At 40.2% G+C, this 18261-nt stretch overlaps 1 protein-coding gene across 5 annotated transcripts in view; it reads left to right on the forward strand.

Annotated features, from left to right (window-relative positions):
• The window catches only part of dtx1 (deltex 1, E3 ubiquitin ligase), a 47004-nt gene extending 29807 nt beyond the window's left edge, over positions 1–17197 (forward strand). For 3 of the 5 annotated variants that reach the window (XM_020633058.3, XM_020633057.3, XM_029277166.2), the window contains 7 exons: positions 5930–5991; positions 6173–6334; positions 8965–9026; positions 9159–9317; positions 10486–10647; positions 11926–12015; positions 12264–17197. In XM_020633058.3, coding sequence (XP_020488714.2) covers positions 5930–5991; positions 6173–6334; positions 8965–9026; positions 9159–9317; positions 10486–10647; positions 11926–12015; positions 12264–12488 — 922 coding nt within the window. In that variant the 3' untranslated portion in view covers positions 12489–17197. The remainder of the gene's footprint in view (positions 1–5929; positions 5992–6172; positions 6335–8964; positions 9027–9158; positions 9318–10485; positions 10648–11925; positions 12016–12263) is intronic. The other 2 variants (XM_020633059.3, XM_065964371.1) reach the window with 2 other exon arrangements.
• Positions 17198–18261: the final 1064 nt, after the last annotated feature.

An 18261-nucleotide genomic window follows, 5' to 3' on the forward strand; every position in this document is an offset into this window, starting at 1 on the left:
CCCTTCTATCCTGCTTTCTTTTACTAAAATAAACCATCTCCTGATCTAATTTGATTCCATTTTATTCTCTCTGCTCATGGGGAGAGACACACTTACTGCATTTTTGATTATTACCGTCCTTCACCCCGGCACACATGCTTCCACTCTCTCTGGCCTAATTCTGTGTCACTGAAAGGAAACATGTAGGACTTTTTCTCATCATGAAACATTGTCTCAGGTGTGACATGATGTGTCTCCGTGCAAAGGTGGAGAAAAGCAGCGTAGGATGAACAGCTCGGTTTTCTTTTGTATTTTAAGAAGTCAATGAAAGCTCAGCTGTGTGCAGAGTTGTGGATTAAATGGGACTCTTACCTCGAAGCATATAAGGTTTTTTTTTTGGTTTTTTCTGCGGAGACATAGAAAACGAAATGAAGAGACAGGAGGGAGTGAGGTGGAGTGCATTGGTTCCCAGGCGAGTGGCTCGCGATACAGGATGATTGTGGTTAACATAGACACAGCACGGTCATGAGAGCTCACACACACACATGCAGCACCCCATACTGAAATGTGAACTCCCCTTTGTAAATGTTCCTCTAGCGTGCTGCAGACAGACAACAGAGAAACCCACATAGAGAGTAAAACATCAGATCTGTTTTTCACACACCCTAATATAACTGCAGCTGGGTGCAAGAAAGGTATTGGGCACAGTAAGGCTTGTTAACATGTTAACCACACACACTTGATTGCAAATTTGTAGCTGCTATATTATTTAAATGTTAAAAATACTTAGATTTGATCATATGCTAGAACACTATTCTGTGTTTTTATGACCCATATGTAATTGAATATGAAGTCTGTGGTTTAAATACTGACCCTGGCTATAAGTGGGGAGAGGTTGTGTTGCTTCATGCGTCTATCTCACACGCACAAATATTAGAAGTGGCACCATCTGCTGGATTGTGTAAACACATCAGTTTATCTTATTACCAGGATGACACAGCCCACTATATCTCCACCTGCTATCAGGCTCAACCATAGACTGTAACACGTGACCAGATATAAGCTAAACGCCGGTGGTTTGTGAAATGAGGTCATGCAGGCTTCTATAGATTCTTTTGAATTATTGAGCTCACACAGCAGTCACCCTGTTGCAAGTCTAAAACGGGAAGTTGCTGTTTGTTTCTTGTTCTTTATTTTACTTTTAAAGTGCAGCTAAAGGCAACTTTCATTATCTTGTTCTTTGCTGATCATTTTCTTGATTAGACTGTTTCATCATTTGTGTTAAAAAGAATGATAAAAAGAGCAATCATTTTGAAAATGACTGATATAACATTTGCAAACATTATTCTTACATTGCCTTCTGATTAGCATTCATAAGCACAAAATCCTATTACAGTCTTCACAGCATTTAAAATGCAAACCAAAATCTCAGGTTATGAGAATGTTTCAATCACACTGAGAAATAAGAAATTAAAGTATTTAATTATTCACCTGTTTTAAAAACATAAATAAACATTTTTTTTCATAATAGCAGAGAAATAATTTATATTTTTCATATGTTTTAATCTGTTCGTGTGCCCTATTGTCGTGCATATATATATATAAGTATATAGCTGAGTAAAGATCAGCTCTGTTTGTATTCAGACAGGATTGCTGTGTTTGCAATTCAAATATTAAAAGCAAAGAAAGTCCAGTCCCCTTCATATAAAAGTAAGAAGTGTGCATTTGCATGCTTCCATTATCCGTGCGTGCGTGCGTGCGTGCGTGCGTGCGTTGAGAACAGAGATCATGATCCCTCAGTAGGCTGCTGCTCCGCTCTGGCACTCACTGCAAGATAAAAATTAACATTGAAATCAATGAATAAATCATGACAGCTCATCTGGACCGAACTGATGCAACTTAGAAATTCTTAGTGTCATTATTACTTCTCTACGGGGTATTTCAGGTGCATCTTTAAACAACTTGTAACCCCCCAGATCAGTGTATCAAGAGGTAGGATTTTGCCTCTGCCTCCCACTACACACATTAATATGCAATGAAGCTCTCCTAGAGTTCCCTCCCTGTACCCCCCCTCACTGTCTTTATTGTGCATAATAAACAGATGAGGAGGGATAAGTCCTCTGTCAGCATTTTCCTAACCAGGCCTAATGTGCGCTCTCTATTTGGGGAATCACATCGTTCCGGGTCTGATGAAGTCCTCAGGGCAGGCTGGAGATCCCCTCAGGAAAGGAAGGAAAGATGAGTTAGCTGGAGACAGAGTGGGGAGAGTGATCCCCATGCCCTGATCTGACAGAGGCCGTAATTAATGTGGTGTTAAGGGGTCAGGTATGTAGGGGGCCTGATTCATCACTTAATTGCTTTGGTTTGAGGTCACACATGACAGCTTTAGGTGTGAAACATGCCATCACTGGGAACATTCTGAGCAGCAGTATATTACAAGACACACTATACAGTCCTCTGCCGAAGGTGTGCTTTTCATACGGAGAATTTGGACAGAAGAGAAGAAAAAGGGGTAAACATCGGTGAAGTAGAGGAGAAAAACGAGAGCTGCCTGGGCGAAAGAAAAGTGGAGGTGACAAGGGTCAGTCTGTTTCGCTGAACGTTTCTTGTCAAAGCTTGAGCAGCAATGTTTTGTTGGGATCATTGGACACTGCAATTATTTTTTTTAGAATATGTTGAAATAATGACAATTGATTTTGTTTTATGGTAGAATTTTTCAATGGAGATGAAGGGTGCTTTTGGACTACCGTAATCTGAGTGTTGGGGGAAAGCGAGGATCAAAAGTGAAGAGTTTATGCCAGAGTTAAACCCTTAAAGTCATGTAGCATTAAGGATTGTCAGCGAGCTGTGAGGAGGTGACATGTGTCTAGAACCCATGGTGCTTGAGGCTCAGCCAGGACAGACCGGGTCAGAGCCTGCAGAGGTGCAGGTTTCTAAAATAGAAAGCAGAGGGAAAAGGAGTCTTAACAGCATGCAGGCGGGCTCCAGGTTGACTGGCTGTTTAAGGTTGCAGTTTAGTGAAGGAACAATTTAGCATTGCATAGATAGGAATTACTAAGTTTTGCTAAAATAATGAGGTGAAGTGCAATGGTGTGGATCTCTCTATGTAAGCAAGTTTAGCAGAGAAAGTGTGTTATCTTGTGTCTTTCAGTGTAGCAGATCATTATCATCAGTAGCTGCGGCTGCTGTTTCTTTTTGCAGCAGCAGCAGCAGCATGCAGCTTTTTAGTTATATATAAAGTATGCAATATGCTCTCTGGCTAATAGTGATATCTTTGCTAGAATTCATAAGCCATAAAGATGAAAGGCGTTCCTAATTAATGTTATGTTATGGATCCTTGACAGATCCTCTGCTCTGTGTGCTTATAGGAGTGTGTAGTTCTTGCAGTGTGCAGGAAACACACAATGAGATGGTTTTTAAGGGCTCTTGTGTTATTTCTTCTCTTAGTAAAAATCATTTGTTGGATCACACAGTCCATGTGAACAACCTAAACTAAACTGATAAAAGAATCTCTTTTACACAGCGACTTTGATTTGATTTATGGCTAAGTGCATGTTTAAAGGAAGTAGCAGCGACTTATTACTTTCAACTGAATGTCAGACTCTGTTTAAGCTCATAATGTTTCTGCTCCTGATTTCCGCCCATGTGTCCCTTCCTCTGCCTTCCACATTATCCTCAGCCATGAAAACAATCAGCCAGAGTTGCTTCCCTTCCGCTGTGTTCTTACTCCAACTATTTTTCTCTGAGTGATTGGCGGGAAAGATTGACTGTTTAGTCTTGACAGCAGCAGGAGAGTTCACCTATTATTCCCCTGCTTGCTGCTGTGGTAGAGAAGTGAAATCATTTGCAGAGGTCTTATCTGGAAACTGGAAAACATGCTGCTCAAATCGAACCTGTCACAGTTTCTGTTAACATCCTGACATAAGGTTTGTTATCGTATATCATTAGATCACTGCACATATATGTTTACTCTAATCAGTCTTGCATACAGGAGAGGTCACATGATCCTGGTCTCTGGTCCTCTGGTGTGAATCTTGAGTCCTCACTACAGATGAGATAGAACCTCAGCCGGGCCTTGTGTCCCTTTTCGTTACTGCACTCACCGTATTGCAGGGCTTCCCCTGGCACAGGATCAGAGGCTTTGGCTTATATCAAAGCAGTCTCTTGATGCAGATCTATGAAACGCCTTGGAGCTGCAGGGCTAAAGATCTCACACGCTGCAGCTTTAAGGAGCAGAGAGATCCAGGGGAATATGTGAAGTAGCATCAGCCCATGTGCGGTTATTAAACTGAAATATCTAACAGGTTAGGCAAAGCTGATGGGAGTATTTCCCAGTATAAGTAATGCAGCAGTCCTCCGTACTTTAAAGGTCTCTGCTATGTGAACTAACTACGTTCTGGTAATGTTTGAAGCTTATAGAGATTAATAAATCTAATGAAATCTGGTCAGATTGTGTTACCCTCTCTGTGAGTAGTTAAGTTCTGCAGTGACACAGTGGAACAGTTATATAGGATGAGTTCTTTATTTTCTTACACATAAACAAGCATGTACATATTTTAATCTGATCCCATACAAACTGATGCCAACATCAAAGGATAGTAATGCAAATGTGTGGTGGGACAAATTTGGAGACATAATCGACTATAAAGATTTCTAAAAGGAATAACCTGGATCTTCTGAATAGATCAGGCCTGTAATCATCCAATCATGCTGCTATTTTTTCAAATGTCACATATTATATAATTTTCAACAAGTTGAAATAAGCCTTCGAGCTCCCCAAAACATGTCTGTGAAGTTTCTTGTTAAAAATCCACTCTAATCCTGTATTTCATCATGCCTATCTGGTGAAAGGGTTACTGCCCATTGTGATGTCACAAAGGAAAAATCTCCAGGCCAGCCTTTTTGAGCTCACATTTTCTGAAAAGTGGAGCAGGCAAAATACGGAGAGGATGGGCTTTTCTCATAATTTGGGGGTTTGTGGACAGATGAGCATGTTGGTGTTCCAAAAACGTGTTAAAGTATAATTTGCATAACTTATTATGTGACATTTAAGCACACAGTATGTCAAATCTTCCACCAGGGGGCGCTCAATCAAAACAATAACAAAAGATGACGTTGAGGCTAGCGAGGAATCATGGGAGTTCTCTCTGCTACTCTCTGTTTTTGCTCAGTTTTGGTCTCCACCAACCAATTCTGGTTTTTTTTTTTTTTTTTTACTTTCACATGGGAATCAAATCTGATGTGATGTTCATAAAAACATTTTTTAAAACATGACTTAGGTTACGTTGATTGTTGTTTCTTTTAACCTGAGAAGTGGAAACTTGCTCACGAGCGCTTCCCTTCTGTGGCCTCTCGCTGTGGGAAACTAGTTGAATTTTTCTCTGGACCCCTGAAAGACAGACTTGTATGCTCGTATTAAAGCCCTGAGAGCTTTTTCCCGCTCCGCTCAACAGATCTTGAAGAGTGCGCAAGTCAACTGTCTCTGTCGTCTGTGTTTGCCACGAACTCATGCCTCTCCAAATGTCATCCTGAATCAGGCTCTGCTGCAGTGCTTTGTATATGAGTCAAGCTGTCTCATCCCATCGCAGTTGACTCTGTATCTGTGCGAGAGCGCATGTGACATTTAACTGGAGTGTTTTTAAAGGCGTACAGAGCAGAATAGGCTGCTGTTTTGTCACCTAATAGGCAGCGGTGCACAGTTGGAAGGATCTGCTGTTGATTTTAGAGGTCATAGGTTTGTTTAAAGACAGTGAAAAACATGAATTTTATTTTTTTAAAACAAGCAAACAATTGACTCGTGCAACTCTGCTGACATCTGTGTCTCCACATGACTACTTAGTGTAGAAGTTTGACTTAAATTAAAGAATGATGTAAGCAGGTCACTTTCTGTGGCTGTGAGAAACTTTAAAACATCAATTAAGGAAGTTTTCTTTGTTTTTTCTTCTTCCAGGGTTCCTGCACTCCCAGTAAAGAACCTGACAGGATCTGGACCAGTGCACCCAGCATTAGCAGGTTAGATCACATTCACTGTGCACAGTTTCCTCAGAAAACCACTAACAAGGGTGTGTTTTATGGTGTCCTATTAATCTTTAAAGACAATCACAATCAGTTCCTTTTTTCCACTCTTCTGTTTGTTTGTTTGTTTGTTTGGTTGTTTGTTTGTATGTCTGCGTGTTCTGTACACCTGCTTCAGGTATGACAGGTATCCTGATGTGCGCTGCAGGTCTGCCGGTATGCCTGACCAGGGCGCCCAAACCCATACTGCACCCGCCACCCATCAACAAAAGTGACATGAAGCCTGTGCCAGGGATCAACGGCATGCGCCGCAAAACCAAGAAAAAGCACCTGAGGAGAGGTAAGATGGAAGAAAAGAGGATGGGAAGAAATTATATGGAAAAAAAAAGTAAACGCTCAAACTTTTTACCCTGTTAGTGACTATTTTCAAAATGCATGGAGGAGAGGAATAGTCAAGTCACTTACAGTCAGCAGACTGTCTCTGTCCTGACAAGCTCTCCAGGATGTTTCCATATCAGCTGTCTGCAAAGCTGATGTTTAGCAGGCAAACAAAACCCAAAGCTGTGATTTTCTGTTGTTGTGATCAAAGGGTTGTAATTGTTTTTTAAATACCTCCCATTAAAGCTCCAAAGGTATTACAATAAATCTAACACCACCCAGGGTAGCTGGTGTTCAGGAAAGTGCTCCTGTTCCTACGCTAAATGAAATGGTTGGTGGTTCAGATTTACAAGCAAATGCAGCAGCTGTAACAATTTCACAAAAGAAACTCTATACATGCAGACTGACTGAGGCCGTGAAAGGGAAAGTACATGATAAGGGACTGCTGTGTTGAGCAGGTTTGAAAGAGGATCTGGTGTTTTAGTACGAATGCTTTGGGTTTGAATAAGTGTTGGTCGATTGGATGCCGCAGAAACTTTCGACCTCCCAGGGGAGTCTTTGTTGTAATTGATGAGAGAGACTGTTTGGTTTCCCTTTCATCACAGGGATTGTCCATTCCAATCTGTCAGAGCACTTTTTGTTTCTGGTCAGCCAATAACTCACAGTAAAACATATTGATGTGTGACTGTTAAGTTTAGGAAAGGTTAATATAGTAGAATGATATTGTGTAATTTGGCATTAGAGAAAATGGAGAAAGTGTTCAATCTGTCTTGTAAATTAGAGCCTGTCTACATGAACATTCAACCCACTGTTTAGGAAGAATACCATTTTCAATTATACATGTATGATTAGAGATTTATTGTTGGTTGGAGTTAACGCAGTAATTCTTTGATGGATGTTTCTTTTGAACACATCCCACTAAACTCAAACAAGACAAAGAGCTTGTAAAACACGTGTTGGAGGCTGGAGCCATAGATATATTCACATAGATGCTGCTTCTGTGCTTGTGAGGTGCTTGTCTCTGTGTCTGCCATCTTGGAGAGGGGTAGATAAAAAATATTGATTGTAGAATATAGATTGAGCAATGAGGCAGCAGCCAAGTGTGCAAACAGTCTGTATGTCTGTGCAAACAGCGTGAATGTGTTTTTCTAATGCTCTGCTTTCTGCACAGAAAAAGGTCAGAGAGGCTTTTGATCCAAATGAACAATCATATCGCAAAAAGTGTTTAAACACACTATTGAGTCTCTTCTGTATTTTTCCTCCTTTTTCCTGGTTTCCTCCTCCCTCTCCTCATAACTCCCCTGCCTCTTCTGTCTTCCCCCAAGCCTTTGTACCTTAACTCTTTTTTTTTTTTTTTTGGCTCAGTCTGTCTCTTGTAACTGCTCTCCCTCCCTCTGTTCACTGGCTGTCCCTCAAATGAACAAACAAAGGCTCCATGGGAAAAGTGGTTGCCTCTAAGCGTATTAGGGGTGTAAGCTGTGGGTGTGCTCTCAGCCATGCTAGCCGGGTTGCACACAGGATTATGAGGGAATGCAGGGACGGCTGGTTGTTATGTGTCAGTTTGAAGGTGACCGCCTCTTCAAAATCCCCGACATATATACTCATGTATACTTATTCACATGCACGCCCAAACTCTTTAAATGCGGGGGGAAAAAGGTTTTATGTCAATCCGAGGCCTGAGAGTTTGCTGAAACATGACATGTCATGTTATATCTTTAGTGTTCAAAAGACAATTGCCATCTGAGGTTTGAGCCTAGAGAGTTTGAATGCCAGTTTTTCCAATGTAGGCATATAGTAGCGCTCCAAAACCAGTGTGATGAAAAAGACTGACAACTGTTGTATAACTTTTCTTTGTACGTAAACGGATTCTTAACTTAAAAATAAGCTATATCAACAAGCAAAGCTAATGTTAGCCACAGCTTGGCTCACTGCCCCTTTGTGTCACTGTGTAAAATAAGCCTAGCGTCTTTTTGATCAATTCTGGTTAATGTTTTTACTGGTTTTAGTTATTTTAGTTATTTTATCTTTAAGTTTTAAAAAAACAACAACCTTGAATTGTGTGGGGAAATGCAGTACACGCTTACGTTACACTTTTGGCTAGCATCCTGCTGTTGTTGTTTGCTTTACATTGTAATTCTCCTAAAACCAGGACTTTTCTTTAATGGAGTTTCTAATGGCAGCAATGATATGTATTATTGTGGTGTAGGCCACCGTTGAGAAGAAGGTTGTTTTCTTTTGGTGAGGGAAACAAATCATGGTATCAAATTGGCAAATTGACCTGCAGTTATGTGGTATCACATCTCAGTAGTTCTGAGGCATTTCTTATTCTGTTCTGGCCTTTTTTTTAGGGGCGAGAGAGAGAGTGGGGAAGGACATATTGTCATGGGGTAGGTAGGATTTGAGCCCCTACCATCCGTTTCGAAGCCTATGCCTCTGTACATGGGGCGCACAACTTACCACTAGGCCACTGGCCCTCCTAAGTTCTGAGGCATTTGTGATACTAATATCAGTAATGGAAAGCAAGTAGCCTTAATAATTAATTTACAACTTGTTTTTGATGTTTATCTTGTGCCCTTTTTTTTCCACAACTAGGGAAAAATCCAGAGGATGTAGTGCGGAGATACACAGATAAGATTAAAGTGGCTCCAGATGAGGTAAGAAGAAGAAACAAAAAAGGGATTTGTGCCCACAAAGAGATGCACTCAGTCACCTTAAAAAGTGTGAATATCTCATAGATGTGCAATCATGAAGAATAGCAGCTAAACTATTTTGGTCGGCTATTCCAGGACTGTACCATCTGCATGGAGAGGCTTGTCATGTCATCCGGCTACGAAGGCATCCTGCAGCACAAAGGCATCAAGCCAGAGCTGGTCGGCAAACTTGGCAAGTGTGGGCACATGTACCATCTGCTGTGCCTGGTGGCCATGTACAACAATGGCAATAAGGTGGGTAAAAGCTTGTGAGCCAGACCCTGTTATTATGTCACTCAAGCTCAAAATATAAACACTCAATTTTACACAGCTTGGCTGTATTGCAGGTAACTGGCAGAGGATCAGGCTTCAATTTTGTTAGGCGCAGATGGGATCACATATAGTTTCATCAGATCTGTCTCAAGCACAATACCTATTATAGATTCTGCTCACCTCATTGCCAGGAACTAGCAGATAACATGAACAGCAGAAATGATTTTGTCTTACTTCACTCTGGTTGTTTCTCACTAAGCAGGTAGTTGTGGTTAAATTTGTGTTTTAGAAGCATTTAGAACTGCGTATAAAAGTGTTATCAGCACATGCTCAGGAGCAATATTTACTCTAGACTTGATCCACTCCACTCATGACAACTTTTCTTTCTGACTTTTTTATCAGAAGCTTCTCCCTTAGAAAGGGAATAAGGCACTGGTTTAATAAATGAATGAAAAGTGGAAAAATAGTGAATGAAAGATAAGTTGGTGTTTTTAAGAAGTAAGAGACATTTTTATGACATAAAAAAGGTTAGCTTGTTAGCTTACAGTTGTTTGCGATCACAGCTAGCAGTTGCAGAGCAGTCATTCGTGTTTCTTGCAACCCTGTAACTTTTCAACTCCAGTTTGATTGTCACAGACTTCTGAGGTATACAGTATATCTTTCTTTTTGTTTCCTTATAGTACTTCTTTTTTTGCAACCTAGTTTTGTATGTGCTGTGCGGTGAATTTCCTATCTGAATTCAGTTGCATTCAAGCTTGATGAATCAAGTGAGATTGAACCAAAACATTTAAAAACAAACCAACAAACAAAACAAGTTAAAAGTGGGAAAATGTTGTGTGGATCTGAGGGTAGCTGCAGAATTGTTGTTTACAAATACATAGAGACAGATATATTTTCAGATACAAAAATGCAAGGTCGGATTTGAACCTGGACGACCAGCGCCCCAAGGATTCCCCTTTAAATTATGACAAAGAGACGGGTATCTTAAAATGAAATCCATCCAAGACTTGTCCGCATGTCTAGATATCACGGAAGAGAAAGTGGAAAAACTGACCGTTTAAATCAACAAGACACTAAGCAGTAAAATGTAAGTGTCATCGTATTGCTTCATGACTTTGAAACTATTTTATTCAACTTTTCTTCAAACTAGGATGGCAGTCTTCAGTGTCCAACATGTAAAACCATCTACGGGGAGAAAACAGGCACACAGCCTCCTGGGAAGATGGAGTACCACGTCATCCCCCACTGCCTGCCCGGCTACCCTGACTCCAAAACCATCCGCATCGTCTACGACATTCCTGCTGGGATCCAGGTCAGAACCAAGTCCCTTCAATAAATCTACCATGCTGCTTTTGCGCCCTGATCCGCTGTAAATCCGTGCCCTTTCTGCACCTGCTACTTATCCGCTTAGGTTTGATGGTTGGTTGTTCGTGCAGGAAGGTAAAGTGTTGTAGCCCTGGGGGACGATCACACCGTCACCGTGAAGTAATAGACTCCTTAGAATCTTTAAATTTAAAGTAATAAACCCATGATTTAGAATATACTATATCGAACAATAGGTTTCCAAAAATCCAAAAACAAGAGACGGAATCCAATGAAGGCTATTTTAATTTTGTATCACAAAGCAGTGGAGAGGAGAGGTTGTTTTTTTAGCCTTGGTTAGTGTTGGTGAGATGAGAAGGTCGCATCGTGACTGCTGAGGAGAACTTTAATAGAGTCAATAAACTGACCTTTTCCAACCAAAGGAAAGGGCTTAGTGTCCCAGGGGACAGAGTACAGCAGGGGTCTCCTGAGCACTCGGGTCTGCACAGCTGCAGTATATCCAAGAAACATTTCTGTTTGTCCCCTGCTCTCTCTCTCTCTCTCTCTCTCTCTCTCTCTCTCTCTCTCTCTCTCTCTCTCTCTCTCTCTCTCTCTCTCTCTCTCTCTCTCTCTCTACTCTGAGTCCTCTGTCATGGAATTACTGGACAACAGGAATATAACATTTGGTCGTATATGAATAACTGTGACCAAATGAATGAGAATTAACTCCGAACTGTTTCATTGGGATAACCCTGAAAGATAACTTACAGAATAAAATATAAATACTCAATTTTTCTGCTTTCAGGTGAAAAAAAAGAGAGTCAAATTGTGTAATTTGAATCTTAATTAATGTATTTAATAGAGGCAGAAGAAGCTCAAAAGGGTTAGGCTTAGGAGAGGAGACAAAACAATTTAAGATTCACTAGAATTTATGGAAGAAGTAAATTATGTTCATAGTTTGTCATGACAAGACAGCTGCTACTACACGTTTCCTTCATTAGTAAGCGTTGGGTTAAATGTAATGAGGGTGCAGGGATGTTTGCAAGGATGGTTGCAAATTGATGGATTAGGATTATATCAATCATCCTAAAGAAACAAAGATTTTTCAAGAGATAATTGGATATTTTCGGTAGTGTATCCGTCACATTATTCACACAAAGGGCCGTCGTAAGCAGCAATAACACTAAAGCTCGTCCTGTGGGTGCTGTTGACATTTGCTGGACGATTAAGTCGTAATCGGAACAGAAGGAGTTGTAATGTTTGCTTTTGTTCTTGACATTTTATCCAGACCAACGAACACCCCAACCCGGGAAAGAAGTTTAGTGCCAGAGGGTTTCCTCGACACTGTTACCTGCCTGACAACGACAGAGGAAGGAAGGTAATCTGCGACAGCTTTCAGAAATCATAATTGTCCAACACTAAAGCTCAACAAGCATTACAACCATGCTGCATTCAAGTCCATCTTGCTGCACAGATTTTGTTTCTTCAGAGGTCATCTTCTCTGCTCTTTCTTTGCTTGTCTTTTTAGAATTTTCAAAACCAGTTTCCCTGAATGTGGTTGGTTGCTCTTTCTTGTTGCAATAAATGAATCATAACTATGTTCTCCATCCTCTTCTGTCCCTCTAGGTCTTGAAGCTGCTGATAATGGCCTGGGACCGACGCCTCATCTTCACCATCGGCACGTCCAGCACCACGGGTGAGTCGGACACAGTGGTGTGGAACGAGATCCACCACAAGACAGAATTCGGCTCCAACCTGACCGGCCACGGCTACCCTGACCCCAACTACCTGGACAATGTCCTGACAGAGCTGTCTGCGCAGGGAGTCGGCGAGGACAACCTGAAGGACTGATCTTGTCCTTATACAAAGGAACCACAACCAACCATGCATTGCTGTCTGCAAGAAGACAGTGACACTGCATGATAGGTCAAAATGCAGCCAAGATCTCTTTATTATCCTCAAACAAAAACACCCTGCAGAAGTGGTGGAGTAAGAGCAATGGAAGCAAAATAAAGGACATGGCTCTAATCCATTTTTTGATAACTATAAATCTCCCCCCTGCTGTCTACTGATCCATGCCTAGAGCATGCTGTGTTCATGCCAAATTTTTTCACAGGGAAAACGGTGTTTAGAAAAGGTGAGATTTCTATCCTGATGTCATTTGTTGCAGGTTATCGATTCAAACCGAAGCTGTTCCTCTGAACTTGGAGTAAATAACAAGGGGCCAAAACTTAAAAAAAAAAAAAAAAAAAAGCATATTTATAAATGCTAAACTCCAGAATGCATGGCCCAGACTAATGCTGCAATGTTTTCAATGTTGGGGGGATCTCTGCAAGAGACAAGCTGTCGATAAATCAGTTATTGCTTGTTATTGTGAAGAGATTTGAGAATTTCAGCATTTTTAATAAATCCAAACTTATCAAGAATGCTGAAATTCCAAATGCATCAATTATTTATTTTACTCGTCTTTCTCTAATAATGAATTATTGTCCTGTAACAAATGGTGATACTTGAAATTATAAATTTAACTATAAAAGTGCATCGATAACATTTCCCACTCCTGAAACTTACGGTCAGTTGTTCTGTCAAATGGGAGTGTTTACCGTAGTGCATGAAGTAGAATCCAGAGAGGTAAAGGGTATGAAATATTTAGTGTTTGGTAATAAAAGTATGTTGTGCGGTTGACTTTGAAGACTGTCTAAGAGAGGAGGCGTGAAATAGATGAAACAAGCATCTTACCAGCCAGTTTGAGGCTTGTTACGAGGTGTTGTTTCTTGAAGGGTTGAAGTTGTGATGCAGAGGTTTGCCACGCTCCAAGGTTACACTCATTTGTTTTGTTGACACACTGATGACGCTGACCTCTGTGAATATAAAGCCTTCATTAATTTTCTCCTCGATGAAGCGTAACCCAGCATTGACATGATCCATCATGCTGGCCGTACATAAGGGGCCAGTATGTTGTTGCGTGCTCTGAGGCATTCATTTGCTGGCTTTCAGGAGAAAAGCTGAACACGCTCCTCACAGATGGATGTCCCTCTTTCAAACACCAACAGTTTGTCCCTGGAGACGTAGCTCGGGCAGCACTTCTGCTTGCCTGCAATCTACAAGTCTCTAGTGAGCTTGTTTGCTGTAGGCAGAGCGCCGAGCTCCACTGCATGTATAGCCAGCAGTGAAACGTCTTATTCCCAGTGCGATCTCACACAGCGATGTAAAGGCCAGTCCTGATGTATGGACTTGACCCTGCTCTTCTCCTCCTCAGCAGCAGAGCACTTCATTTTAAGAACCAGGCAATTGTTGGTCTAATATGTTGTTAGCTGGGTGCAATTTTTTCCAAAGCTCTGTCTTTCCCCCTTTGGATTTAATGCCTGAGAAGTACATATTTTGAATGTCCTTGGTGTAGACTCTGAGATAAAACATGGCCCCAGTGCTGCATAATTCTCTGATTCATTTTGACGAGGACGGGTGTGGATGTAGTGTTTCCTAAAGGCACCCAGCTGTGAGCTTAATTTGGAGTAAATCATAGTCTTCCAGTGCACATTGAGTGCAACAGTTTCAATCGGTCGTTTTATTTTAAGAAACATATCTTAAACTGCAGCTAAATCTGTCTTTTTTTAGTCAATGTTTATAAGCTGGCTTGCAATGCTTCAAAAATATAAATAATTTACATTTGCAGATCTTTAAATTCAAGCTGAATTTGAGTCGACGGTGTAAGTTTAATTATTTTTATACTCTTCTGTAAAGAAAATATAAAAACATACTGACTGGCCGACAGAGGCCTATCTATACGCAGGCACATGTTGAAATGAATACATAAAATCTGGCAAAGCCGGATTTGTCAGTATGTCAGGGACTGTTGAAATATGTACGACATGTTATGAACGTCTTATATTACAAGTAGTCTTAGCATATGCTGCTGTTGTTACCTTAATGTAGAATCGGTGTAGTTGACCTCAGTGGGACTCCAATAAATACAGTAAATGTGTCTTTATTATTGGTGGGGGAGCTTTAGCAGCATGAAGATGGACGGCCGCCCCCCCCTCCCCCTCCCCTTTTCTACTTGACCAGAACATGGGAATGGATGCAGTCAGCAATCTTTGTGCAGTCCAAAGGTGAAAACAAAGAATGCCTGGGTTAATAAGAAGCTACAAATGATACTCAATGATTCTTAATTTTTTTGCATAGCAACACGCTTGTGTTATCATCCAAATGTCAATCTTCTGAATTCATTTCTTTAAGCCCTTTAACCTAAATTTAAATAATCTTTTTACTGCTAACTCTAAAATGAACACTATACAATTGTCCAAAGCTGGAACTATTTTAGATATTGTACATTGTGTTTGTGCGTACCATTATTTGTCTAACATCTAAACTAGCTAGTGTTCTTTACTTCTGAGTTAAGAACATAGTGAACTAGCTCTTTGATAGTGAAACTCCTATAAAAAATCAACCAATGTTGAGGCTAGTTAGCGATGCATGCTAGTTTGCTTTGACGGTTGCTGTAAATAAGCTACATAAAGGGTTCAATTCTTTATGAAAAATGTTTAACACTCAAGCTAGCTAGCAATTCATGCTAGTTATTTAAGACTTGAGCTGTCAATAAACTATTTTAGTTCTTGAAAAAACAAACTTGTAAGCTATCTGCAATAGCTAGTTTGGATTAGCTGTAAACAACTTATTTAAAGGTTAAAGTCTTAGAGAATTCAGTTTTTTTTTAGCTAGCTAGCAGAATACGCTTGTTGGTTAGACGTAAGTGATAAAGCTAATAAGAGTTCCATTCTTCATTAAAATTAACAAACATATAAACTTGCCAGCAATGTATGCCAGTTGGCCCAGACATTTGCAGTAAAATATTTTTATGGGTTAAATTCTTCATTAAAATTAACTTACATTTCAAGGGTGCTCGCAATGTAGGCTATTCTTGTTGTTCAGAAGTTGTCTGTAAATTACGCTCGAAGAAGCAATCAACCACTTTGATCGTTTCCTAATCATGAGCAATATATAGGCCTACTACAGAAAGGCGATATGAACCATGTCACTTAAACTTTTAGGCACATCTGCAGGCTACAGAAAACGACAAACAAATATTTGTATGCTTGATATAGACCCAGGTGTTATCTTTGTTTGGCTTGTTCCATCTCCTTCACAACCTTTTTGACTCCCTTTATATTACAGGACAGCAAAAGATGATGCTTCCAATCTATCAGGGAATTTTTTCCATGTCAAGTAAAGTTACATTAAATAGAGGAATCCAATTATTTGCTTCTTTGACTTTCTTTTCAATGTGTCGGCCTTGTTGTATGAAGGATTAAGGCCGCTCAGACTTTTCAGGTGTGTACAGACTTATATAGGAATGATTCATAAAACATGGTTTGGTATTTGTCTGATTAAGAAAGAGAGACAGAGATGGTGTTTATGCAATTTACTATTTTTAAGATAATATAGGCCTACATGGTGTATGTGTAGCAACAAGGCTGTTTTTTTTGTTTGTTTATATGACAATGGATGTTTTCTTTATGGGGTGACACCTACAGGTTTTTAAACAAAGGGGTTGCAACCCGAGGATGTCCACATGCTATGTATTAGAATACATATATTTTTTATGTCTTTTTTTTAATAATGATTGTCTCTAGAAGATATATAACATTGCTGTATTACTCTTATTATGGCCCATTCCATACCATTTTCCATTTGATGAGAAGTGGGATAAGAATGATTCACTTTTTCTTAACATGAGGTATTAACAGTTGTACTCTCACAGTTGTACTCTCTTGAAATGATACCATAACTATTTCTGTTGGTATATTGTATGTTTGTATCTGTTCGTCTGTGCGAGAGTGTGTGTGTGTGTGTGTGTGTGTGTGTGTGTGTGTGTGTGTGTGTGTGTGTGTGTGTGTGTGTGTGTGTGTGTGTGTGTGTGTGTGTGTGTGTGTGTGTGTGTGTGTGTGTGTGTGTGTGTGTGTGTGTGTGTGAACGTGTGAACGTGTGCTGAGTGTGTGTCCAGCAAACAAATCTTAGGTTCATGTCCTTTAAAGATACAGTAATGTTCTCCTAGAGGTGCATGTTAACCAAACTGTGAGCAGGTTAATTGATAATGCATAGCTTTTTGCGTCTGAAAACATCATAGCTTATTTAGAAATATCACCCAAGTCTCCTTGGGATTTAGCACTGTGGTTTTGCATCTTTCTCCAGATAGTTGGAAAGGTTTTTCCTCTTTCAGGTTTGATTTATACAGATGGGGAATGAGGCAGCGTTTGGCTGCTCTCCTCACTGTTTCTACTTGTAAAACATCTGAATGTTTTGCATTTTAAGTGCCCATTTTAATTGGCATTTTCAAATCATGAGATTTGTGGTTTCATTTTAAGCTGTGTCTACATATTGCTATTGAAAATTGTCCACAAAGAGTAACTGAGATAAACTAAAAGCAAGGTATAGAGACATTGATTAAACTATAAAGGGCTTCTTAATCTATCAGTCTTTATTGAATTGTGATGACCTTGTTGCATGTTTGTGTGTTTCTTGTGGAAAAATAAATGTGCCCTGGACAAGGGTAGTTTGTTTGACCTTTTTGTCACCTTGGCTCTTTCTCATTTCTTTCCACCACTTTGTAAAATGTCCTCGTTCATTTAGCTCCATATTTTCCCTCTTCCCAAGCAGCTCTCTGCTCTACACCCCTGTTATGTGGATATAAATGGCTTTGCTTGAGCTGTGGTATGCAGCTGAAACAGTCCTCACTGGCCGTAAATTTACTTTATGATCATTTTCTGTCACAGGCTTCGGTATGTTGGTGCTGTGTTAAAGAGATGTGGTTGGTGAATACAAAAGGAGGCTGTACCAGGCCTGCGGGAGACATACTTCCCCTTCAACACACACTCTTCTTCCTTCCAGCTTCGACCCATCAGCTCAGGGGTCAGTCTCCACCTGGGTCTGGTACCCAAACCTACGACCCTGCCTCCTCTCATGCCTAATGAGAGCCCTACAGGGAGAATCTTCTGCGTCACTGCTCTCATTAACATTTAAATAAGGCCGGAGGAGGAAATGGTGGGAAATATTGTTTTTTTCTAGATTGATTTAACATGGAGGTGTGATTATTATTACCATACTCTGAATGTATGAGTATTATTGCATATTGCATATTATTGCATGTGCTGAGTCAACCTTAAACATTTGGGGTGGGACAAATTAGCAATACAACATCAAATCGTCCTCCTGACTCCTGTGATAAAATCATCAAACTGTTTGTACCAAACAATGGAATTTAAAAAGTATGGCACTCTAGTCAGATTTACCTGTCAACCTTTCTCACTGCGTCTCTACTTTATGATTCCAACAATGGCAATTACGACATGAATGAGGGTAATGTGAGCGGAAGTTGGTTGGCCAAAGAAGCAGCTGGAAAAAAGAAGAGGATGATGAAACTGACTTTTTTGCAATAGCTTAATTATCTCAGAATTGCATGATGTAGTTGTCATGGCTTTGTGTATTGTATTGTGAGTTACCCTGTAATTCCTGCCCCTAATTAACATTAACATTTACCAGCAGAGGACTTGAGACAGAACATGAAGAATACTCAACATTAATATTTCCTGCATGCAAGTACACACAAGTTCATCATAAGAGTGAAAAC

This window comes from Labrus bergylta, chromosome 2 (genome assembly GCF_963930695.1).
Source record: "Labrus bergylta chromosome 2, fLabBer1.1, whole genome shotgun sequence".
Classification (NCBI taxonomy): Eukaryota; Metazoa; Chordata; class Actinopteri; order Labriformes; family Labridae; genus Labrus; species Labrus bergylta.